Genomic DNA, 19,030 nt, shown 5'->3' with positions numbered 1-19,030 from the left:
GTCCTTCAAACAGACAATATGCGTGTGTGTTCCAATATTATATTTATTTTCCATCAAAAAGTCAGCTAAGTATTATTTACATTATTTGGAATGTATATCGTTCTCATTTTGAGTGTTGTTCATGTTTCGGTCGATGTAACCTCTGACCTTCTTCAGGTGTATCTTGTTCAATTCGATATGCCTAGAGAAGGTCGAAAGTTACCTCAGCCAAAACATTGTTTGAACAACACTCAAGATAAGAATCCAAATTATCAAAGCTTATCTAAAAAAAAAATTCCAACCCAGAAATCAAATGTTTGTTTGTTTTTTAACATTTTTGTAAACTTTTTTTCTTTCTTGGCTTTCATCATCATTATTTGGCCACTGAGAAAGTCAACAATTAATTGTAATATCATCGCTGGTCTGAGTGAAATAAATCATTCATTCATTTCCAACCATTCATCTCATTCCTAACCAATTCTCCCTGATGGTCCGATCTGTGTATTCTATAATATTATGCTAGAAACAGTCTTAAATATGATTTTACACTATGGTCACTAGTGAGGTTCCAATTTTGTAGCTTTGGAGAATCTGGAATCAACTATAGTCACTATTACTCTCACATCTTGTGTGACTCTGAGCTGTCATAACTGCCAAAGCTCTTGATCGAATAGATTCGTTTGGTTTTTATTTACAAAATAAACTAATATACAAAGATTTCTTATATGAAATAGGATCAATCGTGAATGACATGAAACTGTATCAAGATACACACAACACATTGCATCCTTGATCTTTTGGCTAGGGGCAATTTACAGTTTTGTCCCAATCCAGAGTGCCCCCTTTTTTTTTTTTTTTTATTAAGCTACTGGAAATTAAAAAAAGACCTGATCTTATCTAATTCTGTGCTTGTGATGTGCAACAATGCACAAACAAACTTTACACCATGAATTGTCAAACATTAACGAATTGATGCATAAAAACGTTGAACAAAATGACTTGATTCTACATTGAATAATCCAGAGAGTTGATGTAGCAGAGAAACAAATGAACAAAATGACTTGATTCTACATTGAATAATCCAGAGAGTTGATGTAGCAGAGAAACAAATGAACAAAATGACTTGATTCTACATTGAATAATCCAGAGAGTTGATGTAGCAGAGAAACAAATGAACAACCAAAACATTTTCTGTGAATGTCTTTTCTTAAACTATTTTTTTGTTTGTTTTTTTACCAGAAACTGTTTGGTCACATGATGGCTGAATTTCAGATGAATATTGAAGGAATGTGGACAAATGATGGTACTTGGGAAGTTTTCAAGAAAACTTCAGACAAGATCGTACCTGACAAAGTGACGGTAAAAGGTGAGAAATTCCCAAAATTACTTTGGATCGGTTGAAGAATACAAATATGTCCGTTTTGTCTAAACTCATATTTTAGTTTTACAATGTTTTGCCTCCTAATATGGTTGGAAGAAGAAATTTGGAAAACTCTTGATTAGTCTCTCCTAGTTTAAATTTACTTAAAAATTGAACGTATATATTTGAAGTTTTAAGGCAGATTCCATCCCAATATCCCCTTTAGTGAGAAATGTAGAGATTCAGAAATATTTATAGATTTTACTTTTATCAAATAAGATATACTTTTCATGACGTGATTCTACTCTCTCGGGGATGCATTTTGGGATTCTGGGCTATTTTCATTGTCCTGTTGCTTGTGAATATAATTTTGTTTTTATGTCTATTTAGTGACTTTTTTTAGAAAATGTAGAGACATTGCTGTTTATAAAGATTTTCTTATGAAAACTAAAAAAAATTTGTAAAGACATTTTTATAAGATCAAAATTTTCTTCTTTACAAAGCTTTTCCTTGAATGTGATGAAATTGGGTTCCTTGAATGTGATGGAATTGGGTTCCTTGAATGTGATGGAATTGGGTTCCTTGAATGTGATGGAATTGGGTCCCCCATTTTATATACACTTATTAATGGCTGCTGTTCATCCTTGTTTCGTTTGAGTTAAGAATGGATATTTTACATTTTTGCATGCAAGAATGTATATAGCAATGGTTTTTTTTTGTTTTCAAACTAAGACCCAAATAACAATTTGTCTGACATATAATTGCTTGATTTAAATGGAAATGAATACTTTGAAAATTGTTTAAAAATATTATGTGACTAGAATATGTGTTGATTTGTCTTTGATCTCATGTGTGTGGTGTTGTCGAGATTGCTTAACATTTTAAGTCATCATACACGTGACATAACCCATAGCATAACCGATGAAATAAAAATTGGTAAAAATCAGTTGTAACATACTTCTGGATGTTGGAAGGTTCAATCCTCAGTGCGGGTAATACTCAGAATATTATTGCAAATTATTTAACACTTTTTATTCAGTTATAGCTGACGGAATGAAAGCATGTTACCACTTTTGATTAAATAAATGGTTCCATTCAAAATCTGTGTGGGTTCCTGAATTTGACAAGATACACCTGAAGAAGGTTGGTTGTAATGACCAAAACATGTGAATGACACGCAAGATAAGAACAGTCGTCAAAATAATCCAAATTATCAATTCTCGTCAATAAAAAATATAAACAAAAAAGTTTTTTTCACAAAAACTGTAGTTTCTTGTGAAAATTTAAAAAAAAAAAAAATTTCATTAATTTCTACCAATTTGAATTTAAGAATTTTGTGTTCGTACAATTGCCAGGTAAGATTTAGATAATGGAAATTTTGTTTGGATTAAATTGAAAGCAAAAATACAAAAATCATTATATTCAGTAAGTTTTGTTAGTAAAGTTTGCACCTGGTGGTTGTTAGTAAAATCTCTGCAAATAGCAAATAGAGGGAGTGAGAATTCTCTGTGGATTTTGACTTTGTATGGATCATTTTCTCAGCTTCAGATCAAAGAAATTTTTTTTTCTGCCATGTCAACTAAAAAAGGTTTATTTTAATCAATTCCACTCTAAATCTACCCTGATAAAAACCTCATTGGTTTAATGTCTGTTTTACATGGCATGTGGTGAACAGCTTTCCCAAATTGACTTCTACACTAAACTATTTTTATTCATTCCTTTTTCTCCTAATCATTTCTTCCCATGTTTTAATTACTTTTCCCTGCAAAAGTACCTTGCTATCTCAACTATTTTACCTCTCATCCATTCTTTCATGTAACCAAACCAACAAAATCTCCTGATCTGTCTTTAAGACTTGTATTACACATCTATTATATCATTCTCATATCATTTCTCTCCATGCAACACGTTCTCAACACTCACTGTATTCACTTTTTTTTACGTCTTTTCAAAAATGTCATGAAAACAAATAATTGAAGAAAAGATGAATTTTAAATTAATGAATGTAATTTTTTTTTTTTTCCAGCAAGCGATGCAGATGAAAAAATGATGCAACATGATGATGATGATGATGATGACATGCTTTTAGAATCTCTGGAAAATACAGATAAAGAAAATACAATCTGAAAAAAAAAAAAAATACATATTGTAAATAAACATCTGCAATATCATTTTTTTAAAAATTGTTTTCTTTTTCCTTTTTTTCCCCCTTTTCCTTCAAGAATTTTTTCAATTTAAAATACAAATGAAAAACATTTTCTCTTCTATAAATTTTCTTAAAATAATCATGAAAAGAAAATGTAATCCAGTTAAAATGAAAAAGAAAAGTTTTGTTTCATTGTGTATTTAATTATCACATTGTTTGAAGCATAAGTTGATGTAAAATAGTTTTTAAAATCTTGCGTAAAACTCTTAAATCTGCCATCATTTTGAATTACCACATTTGATTTCTTACAATCATGAAGTTTATATGCACACAATCTGACATCACAAATCCTTTTGAGTAATCCCAATATATTGCCATATTATCCATTTTTAATTGCATTACTCAGTCTTTTTGTATCGGTCCATTTTATTTTCATTTTTCATCTCGTCTTGTATTGAAGTTAGACATTCTGTGAATGACTTTCGAACGTTGTCATTTGTGCTGTCAACAACAGATCCCCTCCTTGGCTTTAGTCGCTTACTGCACGATCGTTCAACATTGACAAAAAAAAGCATTTAATGCTCTTTTGCTTTAACAATAAGAAACCTTTCCAACCACCATTTGTTATAACTGATTGCACCCTTTCCGAAAGTCCAACATTCAAACTACCCGGCCTGACATTCTCAAGCAGCGTGAAGTGGAATAAGTACAGGGAAGATACTGGCAAGTCTGGTGCAAAGAAGATAGGCTTCCTCTACTGGGCTAGAAAACTTCTCACATAATATTTCTCTATCTTCATAAAGCCACCATTCGCCAATGCATGGGATATTATTACGACAATCATAAGCCTCTTCCTCTTAGACAATGTGCAACAAAGAATTTTGAATTTAATGTGTATTGCATTGTCTGCCGAGCTCCAGCTCCTGTTGCATCACTGCAGTATTGTCTCTCTGTGCTTGTTTTACAATTACTTCTATAAAATGCGCTCTGATGAACTCGCCAACTTACCTGAATAGCCGCAAAATCATCCCCCTTCCTTGTAAATCTTCCAATACGCCAGAAATTTTTCTACTCTACTATCTTCTTTCTCATACGTTTCACTTTTGGAATTCCCTCCATGCTCCGTTTCCCCCTGACTGCATCAACATGCAGAGATTTAAATGTGATATGAACACACATCTTATTGCCCAACTTCCCAGCCAGGTTGTTTCCCCATAAATCTGGTCTCTATAACAGTATCCTCTTATATTCCAGTTGCAATGTCTTGTTTGGAGAATGAACAACAGTGGAAAAAAAAAGGCTAGAGAAGAATGAATAGATGTCTTAAAAACTGTCGAGTCATTTTGATGCAACGCATTCCCATAAAATAATTACTCGCAGTGGTCACTATTTTTATCATGGAAAATTCATATTAAAAAAAAGTCGACCACAAGTTTCTTTTTCACGGTGTTTTACCCTTGTAATGAAACGATTTCATTATAACTCTTGCTATCAATCCAAATCTGCTTCTGTCCTTTTATAAACCGACAGCATAAAGAAAATTCATCGAAATTTTAACTTTAACCAAATTTACAGCATTTCGTCAAAGCATTGTACAACATATCATCATAATTATATAATCATCATTATTGTTAATCCCTAAGTATTTTTTACTATTTCTTTTTACTTACATCATCATAATTATATAATCATCATTATTGTTAATCCCTAAGTATTTTTTACTATTTCTTTTTAATTACATCATCATAATTATATAATCATCATTATTGTTAATCCCTAAGTATTTTTTACTATTTCTTTTTAATTACATCATCATAATTATATAATCATCATTATTGTTAATCCCTAAGTATTTTTTACTATTTCTTTTTAATTACATCATCATAATTATATAATCATCATTATTGTTAATCCCTAAGTATTTTTTACTATTTCTTTTTAATTACATCATCATAATTATATAATCATCATTATTGTTAATCCCTAAGTATTTTTTACTATTTCTTTTTAATTACATCATCATTATTGTTAATCCCTAAGTATTTTTTACTATTTCTTTTTAATTACATCATCATAATTATATAATCATCATTATTGTTAATCCCTAAGTATTTTTTACTATTTCTTTTTAATTACATCATCATTATTGTTAATCCCTAAGTATTTTTTACTATTTCTTTTTAATTACATCATCATAATTATATAATCATCATTATTGTTAATCCCCAAGTATTTTTTACTATTTCTTTTTAAATTTCTTTCAAGCTATAAAAGAAAATAGGATTATAGCGTAAACTACATAAATATTGATTCAGACCTTTGCACTGAAAAATGACGTCATGTCTGAAGTCCTACACACAGCTGGGTTATAAAATATTTCGTTGGCAAATAACCTTTTCAATTTCAGTCTGACGTCGAAGAACAGTGAGGCTGTCAATAATAAAAACTTTTTACAGAGTTACTACTAACATGATTATATTTATGGCCGTCTTATTTTTCTCTTTTTATAAAAGTCGATTTTCCTTAAAGTTTAGAAATTATTTTTATAAATATAAAAAAACTGCATTTCGTTTTTAAAAAATTCACCTCAATCTTAAAACCATGACTTTTGTGTTAAAACAAACTAATAAAACATTTTTACGATTTTTACTGATAAAAAATGCTAATTTTTTTTTGCATAGAAATAGCGTTTTCATTTCAAGAATAAATCAGAATATTCTGCAAATATATAAACATTTGTGTGTCTGTATGTAATTGTGTCAGAATGCATACTTATAGCAAGTGAGCTACACAAATGTTTTTACTAAAATAATTCACCAAGCTAATTGTTAGTCTGGTGAATTCCTTCGATAAAATGAAACACTTGTAATGAGTGTATATTTTCTACTATTGCAAAACTAGAGTATTGAACAGTTTATTAAAACATGAAATGAGATCTCTATCAAAATGGAAGAACAAAGATATAAGCTCCTTTTTTTTTTTTTTTAAATAAAGCTTATTTACACCAAATAAACTGAATTCCTATTGTTACATGGAGGGGGGGGGCTGTGTCTGTCTTTTGGGAATGACGTCAAAGGAAAGTCGGTTAGATCCAGGTGCCCCAGGAATGATGTAAAAATGGGGATGTAGAATCCCAGATACTAGGTCAGCTGGATTGACCGACATTTCAAGACAATGCATGGTGGAATGTTTTGACATCATCTCTGCTGATAAAATAGAGGCAGCAGACAACGACGAGTGAAGAAAGGAGAATCACAGATCGAGGACAAACTCACACTTTTTTTTTACTGCCAAGCAGCCATACCCCCACCATACGCCTTCACTGAAGTCACAACTGTCAGACTGAAATTGAACAAGTTATTTGCTAATAAACAAAATACTTTATAACCCAGCTGTGTGTTTAATTTTGCTGCCAATTTTGCTATCAAGAAAGTAGCAAAGTTGATTTTTAGAAAATATATACACTGAAAAGCACATTGGAAGACCGACCGCAGCAAATATATAAGTATATATAACTCATGTAAATTATTTAGTGAAATGTGTTGACATTGCTCCTAAACTTTTTATTTACTAAAACTAGTTTCTTTAAAAAAAAAAAAAAAGTCCTTATGCAAAGAAAGTACTATTTTTTTTATAATAAAAAAAAAAAGAAAAATAATTTACAATAATAATAATAAAAATTGTTTAAATAAATATTTAATTATCTTTGAACATAAAAATATATTTTTTGTTTTTAAAAGCAGATATCGTTTTAGCTTTCTTAAATTTCAAATTTTAATAATTAAAAAATGAACTTTTAAAAAATATAAATATCTCTAACTTTTACTGTATTTCCCCAACAAAAAAATTATCTTTTAATTGCACGTGTCGAAATGGAAAATAATTTCTTCTTGGGGAATGGAAAATAATCACTTTTGGACGATGTTCATAATTTCCCTCTGCAATTCGATACAACAGAAAGACTTCTCGTCATGTTTTTGGACTTTACTCCATTACATCAGCAGTTTACGTGACTTTAGTGTAAGGGTCATCTATATTTACGTAGGCCACGGTTATAGTCATGAACGAACAGACAGATGAAACAACAATTTAGTTATATATCATGTATGCATTCATTGTATAAGCCATGATTGTCCACTTGTTTTGTGCCAATCCGATCATTTGTATTAATGCTTGGTTTCCGTCAGTGCTGCAATAAAAGAACTCTTTTTCCAAATTAAAATCGTGACTTTTGTTTAAAACAAAGTTTTCTTTCGAAAATTATAATGATGCTCATTTTCTTTTGAACAACAGACATGCAAGTGAAAATTTTAGCCTGACCAAATCTAAACACAAATCCAATGACTTATGGTTCAATGATCCACCTTGCTTGGAGATGCATGAAAACCAAATTGATTGTGAGCAGGCCATTTCCGACCAGTCTTCTTTGCCAATGTGCAGATCCTATCAAAGCGAAAACCCACTTGAGATGATCATTAGGCAGCGTCCACTTCTGAATGCTAATCTGCTGATACTCCCCCCCCCCCCCAAGTACTCTGCTCTAAGCATGAACTCTCGATTTTAGGTACTTCATACTTATTTTTCTCAAGGAGAAATTGTGATGACTGAATTGTGAAGTGATTCCTACAAATTCTCTAATTGCTTTCTTTTCCTGTTTCGTTGGAATTTGCCTTCCTCCTAAAAACAAGTCTTCACAGGAACGTGTTAACTCAAAGTGTTTATAACCAATGAAAATCGTTTCAAACGCGAAAAATTTATATGACAGTAATAAGCCAAAGCAAACTTTGAAACGTCTGTAAAACAGAAAAAAAACAGCAATTTATCCAGTCGACACCTCGTACAGGATTCCAAGAATGTATTCTCAACAACCAACCCCATCTTCATTAAATATGGTAAATCAAAGCACTCTATTCTTGCTTTGTCATAAAATTTTATTTTCTTAAAAATATTTTTGAAATATGTCATTTTTGATCCATGATGAGTATGCTCTGAATTTTTTTTTAAAATTAAGTGGAATTCTCGACTTGCCCCAATATTTTACAATATATATATATATATATATATATATATATATATAATCTATGGCTAAAGATAAATTACCTGAAAGTACTTCTTTAAAACTCCTTGGCTTAACGTTCACAGGGAATATGAGCTGGAACGGATACATCGAGGGCATTGCCGCAGCTGCGAGGAAGGTGGGCTCTCTCTACTGTGCTAGAGAGTTACTTACGCCTGAAAGTATCCTGTACCTCTATAAGGCCACCATTCGCCCATGTATGGAGTATTATCACATTTGGGTTGATGCATCTGCTACTAGTTTCTTACTCCTGGACAGGGTTCAAAAGAGAGTCACCAACCTGATAGTTCCTGAACTGTCATCTTAGTTTCAACCTCTGCCCCATCGACGAAATGTTGCATCCCTCTGCATGTTTTACAAGTACTTTAATGGTGGATGCTCCGACGAACTACAAGCCCTTGTACCTCTTGATGTAAATACCTTTGACAAGCAGCAAAATCCCACCCCTACACAGTTGACGTCCCTAGATGTAAGAAAGCCTTCTACTCTAATAGTTTCTTCCCCAGAACTGCTAGACGGTGGAACTCTCTTCCGGGTCCTGCTTCCCAACTGTACTGACATGCAGAGTTCAAGTGTAATGTGAACAGACATCTTGCTGCTCAACTCCCTACATATTATCCCTGCAACTTATGTCCCTGATAATAGCCCCTTCCCCCTTACATCAAAGTGGCACTGTGCCTTGTTTACAGTGTAAATTGAATAAAAAATATATATATATATTGATAGAATGTGTTTATATATCGTCAGTTAAAAAGACAAAATTAACTTCTTAAAAAATTGATTTGTAATATAAATATGAATTTGACAAATAAGTAAAAGAAGATCGTGAAAAGGTCCCACCATAAAATCCAAATCCACAGATATCATAAAGGGAAATAACTGTTTTGGGTTAGGGAAGAGTTGTTTCCCTTAAAGTGTGAAACGTATAAACAAAGTTATTCCCTTCAATTTAAAACACAGACACAGTTTTCAATTAAATGCCAGATTTTCTAAATCTAAATTAGGCAATTAAAGGGAGGTAACTATATCTTACTAAGTATTGTAAGAAAAAAATTTTTTTTTTCAATTACGTAAGTTAAATAGAATTATCTCTCTTAGAACAATGAGTTAAGTTTCCAAATTGATATAAAATTACTGCTGGAACAGAGGTTCCATATTTCTTGTGTCCAATTTGGGCAGTTTTTACAGAGTGAAACAATATTGTCGACCTAGACAAGACAATATTATTACACTTCCCTTTTTTTTTTTTTTTAAATTCAATTTTCACCCCAAACAAGGCACAGTGCCACTTTGAAGCAGGGGGCTACTATCAGGGACTTAATTTGCAGAGGCATTATGAAGGGAGATGAGTAGAAAGATATTTGTTCACATTACACTTGAACTTCTGCACAGTTGAGAAAGCAGAATCCCGGAAGGGAGTTCCAAAGACTTGCAGTTCTGGGAAAGAAACTATTGGAGTAAAAGGCTTTCTTGCACCTAGGGATCTCTACTGTAAAGGGATGAGACTTACTAGCCTGTCGGGTTTGTCGGGGGTAGTTACGTCGAGGAGGTACAAGTGTTTGCAGTTCGTCAGAGCATTCACCAATGAAGTATTTGTAGAACAGGCAGAGGGATGCAACATCTCGTCGATGGGACAGAGGCTGAAGCCTAGATGACAGTTCAGGACCTATCAGGTTGGCTTTTGAACCCTGTCCAGGAGCGGAAGACAAGCAGCAGATGCACCAGCCCAGATGTGACAACAGTACTCCATACATGGGCGAATGGTGGCCTTATAGAGGTATAGGATACTTTTAGGCATAAGTAGTTTTCTAGCACAGTAGAGGGAGCCAACCTTCCTTGCAGCAGCCTTGGCAATGCTCTCAATGTATCTATTCCAGTTCATATTCCTTGTAAACGTTAGGCCAAGGAGTTTTAAAGAAGTACTTTCAGGCAATGTGTTCTTGGCCATTGCTATTGGTGGTAGAGAAAATGAAAACCGTTTTTCTTTTTTTTATTGCAGACCATTTACTAGTTGGTCAGTTGTGTACAAATTCCATGAACGATAGGAACCTTCTACTATGTTTGAAAGTGACACAATATTCAACGAGTGAAATCGAAAATGTGCCGCTGTACAATTCATGCTCTGTACCGATCCAAGTTATGACAACAGGACCATAGCCAACACCCTCAAAATGCATGACTGGATTGCCATAAATAACAGGGATGTACTCAGAGTAATGAAAACAAAGTGTCCGGCCACGGTTACGATCTTTGGTGTAGTTTCAAGTGAGAACCACATCATGCCACCTCACATCTTCGAAGTCAGCATAAAAGTCAACACCAAAGTGTACCTGGATGTGCTGAAAGGTGCAGTGATCCCCTGATGAAATCAGGTGGCCGCTAGCAAACCCTGGGTGTAGTAGCAAGACTCAGCACTGGCCTACAAGTCCAAAGAGACCGAACCTTGGCTTGAGAAGGAGTGCTACGACTTTGTACCCTCCTCTCACTAGCCCCCCCTGCCTCCTCGACCTGAACTTGTCCGACTACTATGTTTAGTCATACATCAAGGAAATCACCTCCCACAACACCAAAGACAGTGTGATCGCCGCCATCCGCCGAGTATCTGTCGAACTCCCGTCAGTGCTTGTGGAAAAGGCATGCTCCGAACCCGTATCGAGGCAGTGATTGAGGGTGAAGGTGGCTACATTGAATACATATCAGCTCTACTACATAATCGAGTTAGTATACTGAGGTTGTGTCGCATGCCTGTTCATACTGAATATCGAATGTAGCAACAAATCGTGCGAACATATACAAGAAAGAACATTAGGAAATAAGTCACGTGCCATCCATTATGATTATGCAATCTGTACAACTACGTATTTAAAAAATGGAGCTATTAAACCTGACATAGTTATATGGAACAAGAAAAAGAAAGAAGCAACCTTAGTAGAAGTTAATGTCCTCAATGATGCTTGATTAAGCAGAGCTGAAAGAGAAAGGAAAAGGTAACGAAATACCACGGTCCGATGTTTGACATGAAAAGAAATTGGAATCTTAGGAAGATCTCTATCATTCCAGTAATTATGGGAGCAACTGGACTCATGAAAAGAATTTCAAAAACTGATGCTTCCATTCAGTCTCAAGAGACAATGGACACTCCTTTAAGGTTAGCTGTGTATGTGATTGTGCAGCAAAGGTTGTGCAATTCTCAATCACACTTTTTCTGAATTGGCACTGCTTGAGTCTAGTGGCAAGGAAAAGTGCTAGATGACTGGAAACAATGCCGAGATAAGCAGAGAGCATATACAGCACCTGGAATTCCCAAACGGTCACCCATTTTAATACTAACCAGGCTCAACATTGCTTAACTTCAGTGGTTTAACGGGAGCCGATGTGTGTCAACGTGAATTATGCTGTATATCATTAATAATTAAAAAAAAAACTACCATGCAAATATACTTGGTGAACCAAATATAAGAGAAATATAAACAATTGCACTTAAAGGGACTGTCAGAATCTTAAAATGATCTCTTGGTTGGAATATCGGAAATGGCAGGTAAATGTTTGCCATCTATAATATATATATGCACATACATATATATATATATATATATATATATATATATATATATATATATATATATACACACACACACACACACACACACATGGATACACATATAGAGATACATATATATATATAATATCTAAAGAAATAGCAGAAACACTAGAGGATGACCTCCAATCTGTCGTGGAAGGGGGACAAAAATGGATGGTCACATTCAATGCTACTAAGACTAAACTTGTTTCTTTCAATAATTACAAGAAACCTTCTCTACCACCAATAGCAATGACCAATGGCTCTTTATCTGAAAGTACATCTTTTAAACTCCTTGGCCTAACGTTCACAGGAAACATGAGTTGGAACAATTACATTGAGAGTATTGGCAGGACCACTGCAAAGAAGGTAGGTTCTCTCTACCATGCTAGAAAGCTACTAACGCCCGAAAGTATTCTATACCTCTATAAGGCCACTATTCGCCAATATATGGAGTATTGTTGTCATATTTGGGCTGGTGCATCTGCTACTTGTCTCTCACTCCTAGACAAGGTTCAAAAGAGAGTCGCCAACCTGATAGGTTCTGAACTGTCATTTAAGCTTCAGCCTCTGTCCTATTGACGAAATGTAGTATCCCTCTGCCTGTTCTACAAGTACTTTAACGGTGAATGCTCCAACGAACTGCAAGTATTCGTACCCCCTCGACATGAATACCCCTGACAAACCTGACAAGCAGCTAAATCCCACCCCTTCACAGTAGAGATCCCTAGATGTAAGAGAGCCTTCTACTTCAGTAGTTTCTTCCCCAGAATCGCTAGACTTTGGAATTTCCTTCCGGGTTTCTGCTTCCCCAACTGTACTGACATGCAGAAGTTCAAGTGTAACGTGAATCGACATCTTGCTGCACAACTCCTCACATAGTACCCCTGTAGCTTATGTCCCTGATAGTAGCCTCCTACATCAAAGTGGCAATGTACCTTGTTTGGGGTGAAAATGTAATTAAAAAATATATATCTGGTTGACAATAAAGTTCTTGCAGTTTTTAACTTTTAAATTCAGATGAACATATCTTGAAAAAAACTATTGATCGAAATAAGCAGAAGCAACACACACTTGCCAACACAAAACAAGTGTATTCATGTATTTATGTCAGTAACATAAAAATCTTGCATTCTGGTGGCGATGAAGTCACTGAAGGCGTTTTTTGACATCGCTTAGGTTCTTGAAGCATTTCTCACACAGAAAGTTGTTGAGATGCTTGAAAAAGTAGTAGTCAATAGGTGAGAAGTCTGGCGAGTATGGTGGATGAGACAGAGTTTTGTAGCCTAATCGTTCAACTTCTGCTGTAATTATTTCACCTACATTCAAAAAACTGTAATAAATGAGAGAAGTCATAAACCAACAGTCAGCGTGAATTCGGGAAATGTTGTGGAGCTTCATCAGTGTTTAACCACTGAGCTGAACCGGTTGTCGTAAAGAACTCACTTTTCATTGCAAGTTACAACATGGTCAAGAAACGGGTTGTTCTTGTGGCATAAAAGAAGGGAAGATGACATTTCATAACGGCGTTTCTTTTGATTGTTGTTCAATTCTTGAGGCATTTATCAAGTTTTTTGTATATCCAATTTCTTGATTTGTAAGTTCGTCCTTCTGAAAATATAAACTTTAATTAAAAATGGCCAACAAATGCTTCCCTGTTGTGTACAAGAATAGAACCGAACGCTGAACAAAAACTTTGTTCATTTGATATGGAATGCAACAAATAACAAAGTTTTATTCATTCCAACAATCACAAAAAAGTTAATTACATTAAAAAAAAAAAAAAAAGAAAAGAAAATGTCCCTTTTATCATAATAAATAGCATTACTACAAAAGGTTTTGCCAAGCATGAAAGGCTGCAGCAGGACGGATAGGAGACTCTTTGAACCGATCAAGACCTATTTTTATTTTAGCCAGTTTCTCTAAGGTTACTATTGGTTAACACGCCAAATTCAAACTGTACGCGGTGTCGGTCAGCTGATTCTCACTTCATGAGAAATATGAAAATTTAGCTGCTCTCATTTCGGTTGCTGGAGTTAACTTGAACATCTTCGAACCTGATAGACTACAGTTTATTGGACACTATTTCTTCATCCATTTATTCATTTTCGACAATACTGGAATTATCCATGTTCTGACGAAGTGTGACTATCAGGTGATAATAATAATTATCAGTTGATAATAATAATTATCAGATGATAATAATAATTAAAAGAATAAAAAGTAAGTATACACCATCTTATTTATTGAAATTTCTTTTTTTTCATGATTTGTTTTATTTTTTATATCAAACAAGAAAGTCAAAAGTGATGGAAAAAAATATAATTCGCCAGTGTTCGCACTAACACTCATATAAAATCAGAGAATTACGCCAGTAATTTAAATTTCCACATATAAATTATTATTATTTCTGATGACCTTAAAAAATAAACGCGTACAATTAATTTTTTTATTTAAGGTCGAGGATTTATTCCCCAATTTATTGCAAACGACTAGGAGGGGGTATTTGACCCTTTTTTATAAGGGAGTTAATTATTAAAGCCCAAAAGCCATACGAGGATAAGGGTTAATGAATGTCAGGTAGCCATAATGATTGGTAATGGTGAAACGTGGACAGAATTTGATTATAAAAGTGGACGGATTAATAAGAACTTGTTTGCACTGGACTTGAAGACGACCATATTTACCATGTTATACTCAGCCGTGAAGCAGTCCTACAGTATTATCTTCCACGGACAAGTAGTTCTAAGAAAGAAACTTTGCTCATGGAATTTTTGTTTAGTTTTAAGCACAGACAGAGGGTAAGGGAGATTCTTGACAGTGGTTGCAGAGAGACGAGTGTTTGTTGCGAATGTTTATTAGTGAGGAGGGGGGCATTGCTTTGTGATGTCTTTCTAATCCTTTTTTCTTGTTTTAACGGGATAAAATTGGGAGTTGAAAAAAAACGTCTTTTTTGATAACCTAAAAAAATACCAATGTTAACATTGCTTTTTTTCTTCCTTTTCTTCTTCTTCTTCTTTTGACTATTGAGAGGTAGGGGCTAAAGGAGAGGCATTCAAAAATGATGTTGGATGGTAAAAATATCAAAGACGTTAGCGGGTAAACATGAAATTGAAACAGAACAATTGTTGGAATAAGACAGGAAGAAATCATTCCAGACTGGAAAGTTTTTCAAACTCATCCTCTTTCGTACGGATTTTGTTTTGTGTTTTTGTTGTTGTTCCTATTTGCTTGCCTCCCCGCGAGGGCAGAGTTAGACACAAGATCGGTTTTTAATGTGGGAAAAATCCAGCTTCCAGAATGGGGTACGCTGGATAGGAACAAAGATTAAAAAATTGCCTCAATCTTGAAAGATTTCTCCTCCACTGATCGAGGTCAGAAAAAGTTAAATGTATTATCAGAACAGATACTACACTTTGCTCCTAGTTCAAAGGCAAAGGAATGTTGTTATTATTATTGTTGTTATTATTTTGATAAATTCTATATGCAAATCGAAACAAGACAAAAGAAATTAACGAGGATTGTGTAATTTCCCAGTTTGATGGAGGAATTTTAGATTTTTTTTATTGATGCTGGGAATTACTTCAAAACGGTTTTGGGTTTGTATTAAAATTATTCTCTAAAAAAAAAAAAATGATTAAAAAATATTAACTGGTACTCATTATTACCATAATATAACACTAAAATTCAACATAGCATATGTTGGCCACAAAAGGGGGAATAACTCTAGTTCCTATTTACAATGCCTCCCCATGGGACAGAGTTAGACACCAGGGTCGTTTTTTTAACGTGGAGAAAAGGAACAAAAATAAAAATTGTCTCAGTCGTGAAGGATTTCTCCTCCACTGACAGAGAACAAGAAATTGAAGTGCAGCATCTGAAGAACAGATACTACACTTTGATCTTGTCCCGAAGCTAGTTACTTCCGGTTTGGATATATATATATATATATATTATTTTTAAAATGTAATTATCCACTGACACATGTTTCGTTGTCTACAACTCATCAGAGTGGCTGTATATAAATTCGAAATCGGGACCCAACGGTAATGAGCCTAACCCCTTACCCCTGGACCATCTCGCCAGCTGTCTGGATATATCGTGATTTACTTAGATGTTGTTTTGTTTTGGTTTTAGCGATATGTTTTGAATGAATTCAATCATTTACGAAAGTGCATTTTTACCTAAATGCGAGTTGGGAATAATTTTATGCTCATTACTGTTGGGTCCCGATTTCGAATCTCGCTACATACAGCCACTCTGATGAGTTGTAGATGACGAAACATGTGTCAGTGGATAATTACATTTTAAAAATAATATATATACCGTTCCCCATGTGGGGGTACCAAATTGATTAAAAGGGAAAATTATTCCCAACTCGCATGTAGGTAAAAATGCACTTTCGTAAATGATTGAATTCATTCAAAACATATTGCTAAAACCAAAACAAAACAACATCTATATATATATATATATATATATATATATATATATATATATATATATGGCGATTAAAAATATATATATATATATATATATATATATACATATATATATATGTGTGTGTGTGTGTGTGTGTGTTCGAAAACATTTATTACATTTTTAAGGATAATAAAAATATAAACAAACAACACATCATTAATTAAATAAAACGACATGGCTACTTAAGCGAAACACATATTTAATAATTTCATTCAATGAAATCTCCCTCCACTTCAATGCCAGCTTCTATTCGAGACCTAAACCTTTGGCAGACATGTTTAAGATGGCCCTCGTTGATGTTGTCCATTATGCTGACTATAAATATTTTCAAAGAATCTTTGGTGTTGTGAGGATGTCTATTATCTCTCTCAACAACGCCCCACACATAATAATCCAACGGTTTAAGTTCTGGCGAGTTTGGAGGCCACAAGTTGTGAGTAACGTGATCATAAAAATGTTCTGCTAACCATTCCTGAGTGGTTTGAGCCTTATGTGATGGTGTAGAGTCTCTTGGATCTCACTAAACGATTTTTTTTTTGTTTCAGACATAAACTAGATTCTCTTTATCACATAGGACTTGTATCAAAGATTCTCATGGACAGTCTTTTGAATTGTGACTTTGGAGATACTGAGATCTTTTGCAATTGACCTTATTGCCTTTTGGAGGCTTTTGTCAATGATATTCTGAACAAAGATATAGCTCCATTTATCTACCTCAACCTAGTTTTGTGACTAAGTCATGTCGCCAATGTTTATATTATGGTAACAATCAATGTTGGCTTAGTATATTAGTGTAATGTACATTGAACAATTTTCAAGTTATTTCCCTTGAATTATCCCGATAACATGTGAAAATGACTTTTCAATTTTAAAGTACGAAAATGACTTGCACATATGTGGTGTAAGATTCGAAATTGAAGCTAAGTCTTTTTTTTTATCCTTGGATTTTGGAAACTCTCCATGTTTAAATAATTTTACTCCGTTGGTACCATGTTCGTCTTATTTAATTTCTGTGACAATTTAAATGGGAACTCAGCAAATAATCAGTCATTTCCCGTTGGCACTTTTACCACTGATTATAGTAGTCTTGTACAAAATGGTTCCTAGATGTTGTAAGCGATAATAAAGGGAAATAACTCTAAAAGACTAGAGTTGTCTGCGCTTGGCAGAAAGAACGAACCAAGATGGTGGATTCACGTTTTATTTTTTTTTTATTGTTAATAAATAGTTTCATGTTCATACGAAGTTTTTTTGCTACTTGTAATATCCCTAACCCCTCATCCCTTGAATGAACTCTTCCGTTAACTATAAATGCTGCGTAATTAACGCTATTTGTGACTTGCTTTCTTTTGTGAATAAAACCTTTACAAAGGTATTCGGCTCTTCGTTTTTCACTACACTACTTCTACATAACCAGCAACAAATGACACATCATTAAATCAAATTATATTTTATAGATGCACATATTCTTCATGTTTTTACCCTGGCAATTCATGTTTGTTTTAATCATGTGTAGAACTTTCAATGTGGACTTTTGCATAGGACTTTTGTATAGGAACTATGTCTGTTAATGCCCACACTCTTTCTGCATATATGTGTGGTGTAGTCCCTTGTTTTAGATAGAAGCCACTCTAATATGGCGTCTAAGGACCACATTGATATTCAATATGAATTTAGGTATAAAAGTTATGTTTTACTGAAGGAAGAAAATGGAGAACATGCATGCATATTAAAATTAAATATTATTTGGATTCATCGGACTACTGTTCTCATCTTAAGTGTGATTTTTACAACATTTTGGTCGATGTAACTCGTGACTTTCTTCAGGTGTATCTTGTCGAACTTGGGAATGTTTTTGTCGAACTTGGGAATTTGAATGGAATTTCGAGCAGAACCCTTTATTTACTTCACAGGGGTAGCATGCTCTTGTTCCATCAGCCATGACTGGATAGACGTCCTAAGTGATTCGCTATTGTATTTTTCCAGTCGCCCACACTGAGGATTGAACCTTCAGGAGAATATCACTTTTTACAATTGATTTTTCTAACTACTGCGCCACGGGTCCTTGTGGACAATTCTGGTACGAATTTTAGGAGCCTTAAACCTATTTTTATTTCTAGTTGTAAATATCACCATTTATTACTAATTATTATTATATATTAATGTTTATCTATCTCTATACTTATTACTTGCATATATTAATGTTTTTACTTATTACTTGTATATATTATCTATTGTTTATAATTACTGGTTCCCATATCGTATTGAATTCTATACTAAGTCTACTTAGTAATTGAGTGTTTGCCAGCATATATGATGCTTCTTTAAGTCGTCTCTCTACCGTTCCTCTCTGTCTATGATTTTTACTTCGTCCCATAATGGAAGATGGTTTCCCTTTTCCCGATG

General features: G+C 33.8%; 1 protein-coding gene across 1 annotated transcript in view; it reads left to right on the top strand.

Annotated features, from left to right (window-relative positions):
- The window catches only part of LOC145294121 (mRNA turnover protein 4 homolog), a 212,197-nt gene extending 208,675 nt beyond the window's left edge, over positions 1–3,522 (top strand). Inside the window, exons 7-8 of the mRNA XM_080141223.1 lie at positions 1,219–1,345; positions 3,366–3,522. Coding sequence (XP_079997349.1) covers positions 1,219–1,345; positions 3,366–3,466 — 228 coding nt within the window. The 3' untranslated portion in view covers positions 3,467–3,522. The remainder of the gene's footprint in view (positions 1–1,218; positions 1,346–3,365) is intronic.
- The last annotated feature ends 15,508 nt before the right edge of the window (positions 3,523–19,030 follow it).

The sequence above is a fragment of the Euprymna scolopes genome, chromosome 15 (genome assembly GCF_053919585.1).
Source record: "Euprymna scolopes isolate OS-2025 chromosome 15, ASM5391958v1, whole genome shotgun sequence".
NCBI lineage: Eukaryota > Metazoa > Mollusca > Cephalopoda > Sepiida > Sepiolidae > Euprymna > Euprymna scolopes.
This window is presented reverse-complemented; position numbering and strand designations above follow the sequence as displayed.